Genomic DNA, 2,500 nt, shown 5'->3' on the forward strand with positions numbered 1-2,500 from the left:
AATGTATAGAATCTCAATAGTCCCAATCCCGCCCCCCTCACTCCCAATGTATAGAACCCCATTGCACCCAATCCCGTTCCCCCTCACTCCCAATGTATAGAATCTCAATAGTCCGAATTCCGTCCCCCTCACTCCCAACGTATAGAATCCCAATAGTCCCAATCCCGCCCCCCTCACTCCTAATGTATAGAATCCCAATAGTCCCAATCCCTTCCCCCTCACTCCCAATGTATATAATCCCATTGTACCCAATCCCTTCCCCCTCACTCCCAATGTACAGAATCCCATTGGACCCAATCCTTTCCCGCACAGTCCCCTTATCCTGCTCGATCCAATCCCCGCCCATCGAGCCTGCTCCATCATGGCTGATCTTTCACCTCAACTCCAATTTCCCACCCATGCCCCAGCTCCCCTGACTGCCCAAGACTCCTAACATCTACCGACCTCAGCCTTGAATATACCCAATGACTGAGCCTCCACAGCCCTCCGGGGCAGAGAATTCCAAAGATTCACCACCCTCTGAGTGAAGAAATTCCTCCTCATCCCAGTCCTCAATGGCCGACCCCTTATCCTGGGACTGTGTGACCCCTGGTTCTAGACTTCCCCAACATCGGGAACATTCTTCCTGCCTCTAACCTGTCCAGTCCCGTCAGAATTTTACATGTTTCTATGAGATCCCCTCTCATTCTTCTAAATTCCAGTGTATAAAGGCCCAGTCGATCCAGTCTCTCCTCAGTCCTGCCATCCCGGGAATCAGTCGGGTGAACCTTCGCTGCACTCCCTCAATAGCAAGAATGTCCTTCCTCAGATTAGGAGACCAAAACTGAACACAATACTCCAGGTGAGGCCTCACCAAGGCCCTGTACAACTGCAGTAAGACCTCCCTGCTCCTATACTCAGATCCCCTCGCTATGAAGGCCAACATGCCATTTGCCTTCTTCACTGCCTGCTGTACCTGCATGGCAACTTTCAGTGACTGATGTACCAGCTTTGTGTTCTCCTCACGGCTGATTGTCCCACCTAGCTTTGTGTCGTCAGCAAACTTGGCCCATTCTAGGACAACCCCATCATCCCAGGGATCAGTCCGGTGAACCTTTTGTGCACTCCCTCGAAGGCAAGTATATCCTTCCTCAAATTAGATCCAGAGTATTTTTTCCGATGGAGAGAGATTGGGAAATGTTGGTGTTCCGAGGGACCTGGGTGTGTTTGTAGACAAATCACTAAAAGTTACCATGCAGGTACAGTCAGCAATTAGGAGAGCAAATGGTATGTTGGCCTTTATTATAGGAGGGTTTGAGTATGAGAGTAAAGAAGCCTTACTGCAATTATATCGGGCCCTGGTGTGTCCACACCTGGAGTATTGTGCACAGTTTGGGTCTCCTTACCGAAGGAAGGATATACTTGCCACAGAGGGAGTGCAGCGAAGGTTCACCAGACTGATTCCTGGGATGGGGGGGATTGTCCCATGAGGACAGATTGAGCAGCCAAGGCCGATATTATCGAGAGTTTAGAAGAATGAGGGGATCTCATTGAAACATACAACATTCTCACAGGGATTGACAGGGTAGATACAGGGAGGGTGTTTCCCCCCCCCCGGGCTGGGGAGTCGAGAACCAGGGGTCACACAGTCTCAGGATAATGGGTCGGCCATTGAGGACTGAGATGAGGAGGAATTTCTTCACTCAGAGCGGGGTGAATCTTTGGAATTCTCTGCCCCAGAGGGCAGTGGAGGCTCCGTCGTTGGGTATATTCAAGGCTGAGATCGAGAGATTTTTGGATATTAAGGGAATCCGAGGGTGGGAAAGTGGAGTTGAGGTCGAAGGTCAACCCTGACCTCGTTTCGAGGGGCCGAATGGCCGACTGCTGCTGCTAATTCGTGTGCCCTTCCCACTCACACCCGCTGTGCTGATTCCCATCCCTCGCCATCCCTGTCGCAGCCAGCCGGAGGATTGGCTCTGTGGACGCCCTCTGACCCCCCTCGACCCCAGAGTGCAAAGGTGAGCGGCAATGGAGAGGACCGTACCACAGCATCGACGTCTGCTCCACGATCCAGGAGGTGAGAGACTATTTCCTTGTGCCGGCTATTCACCGCGACGTGGAGTGGAGTGTAACCTAGGCAACGCAGGGCCCAAAAAACAACAGGCTTAAGTTAGTATTTAAATGGAGAAAGATTGCAAAGTGCCGCAGTACAGTGGGACCTGGGGGTACTGGTGCATGAAACACAAAAGGATAGTATGCAGGTACAGCAAGTGATCAGGAAGGCCAATGGTATCTTGGCCTTTATTGCACAGGGGATGGAGTATAAAAGCAGGGAAGTCTTGCTCCAGTTATACAGGGTATTGGTGAGGCCACACCTGGAGTACTGCGTGCAGTTTTGGTTTCCATATTTACGAAAGGATACACTTGCTTTGGAGGCAGTTCAGTGAAGGTTCACTCGGTTGATTCCGGGGATGAGGAGGTTGACTTATGAGGAAAGGTTGAGGAGGTTGGGCCTCTACTC

At 51.4% G+C, this 2,500-nt stretch overlaps 1 protein-coding gene across 1 annotated transcript in view; it reads right to left on the reverse strand.

Moving 5' to 3' along the window:
• LOC139240323 (B-cell lymphoma 3 protein-like) overlaps positions 1 to 2,500 on the reverse strand; it is an 89,394-nt gene that overhangs the window by 13,445 nt on the left and 73,449 nt on the right. Inside the window, exon 5 of the mRNA XM_070868796.1 lies at positions 2,024 to 2,112. Within this exon, the coding sequence (XP_070724897.1) occupies positions 2,024 to 2,112 (89 nt within the window). The remainder of the gene's footprint in view (positions 1 to 2,023; positions 2,113 to 2,500) is intronic.

The sequence above is a fragment of the Pristiophorus japonicus genome, chromosome 31 (genome assembly GCF_044704955.1).
Source record: "Pristiophorus japonicus isolate sPriJap1 chromosome 31, sPriJap1.hap1, whole genome shotgun sequence".
NCBI classification, from domain to species: domain Eukaryota; kingdom Metazoa; phylum Chordata; class Chondrichthyes; family Pristiophoridae; genus Pristiophorus; species Pristiophorus japonicus.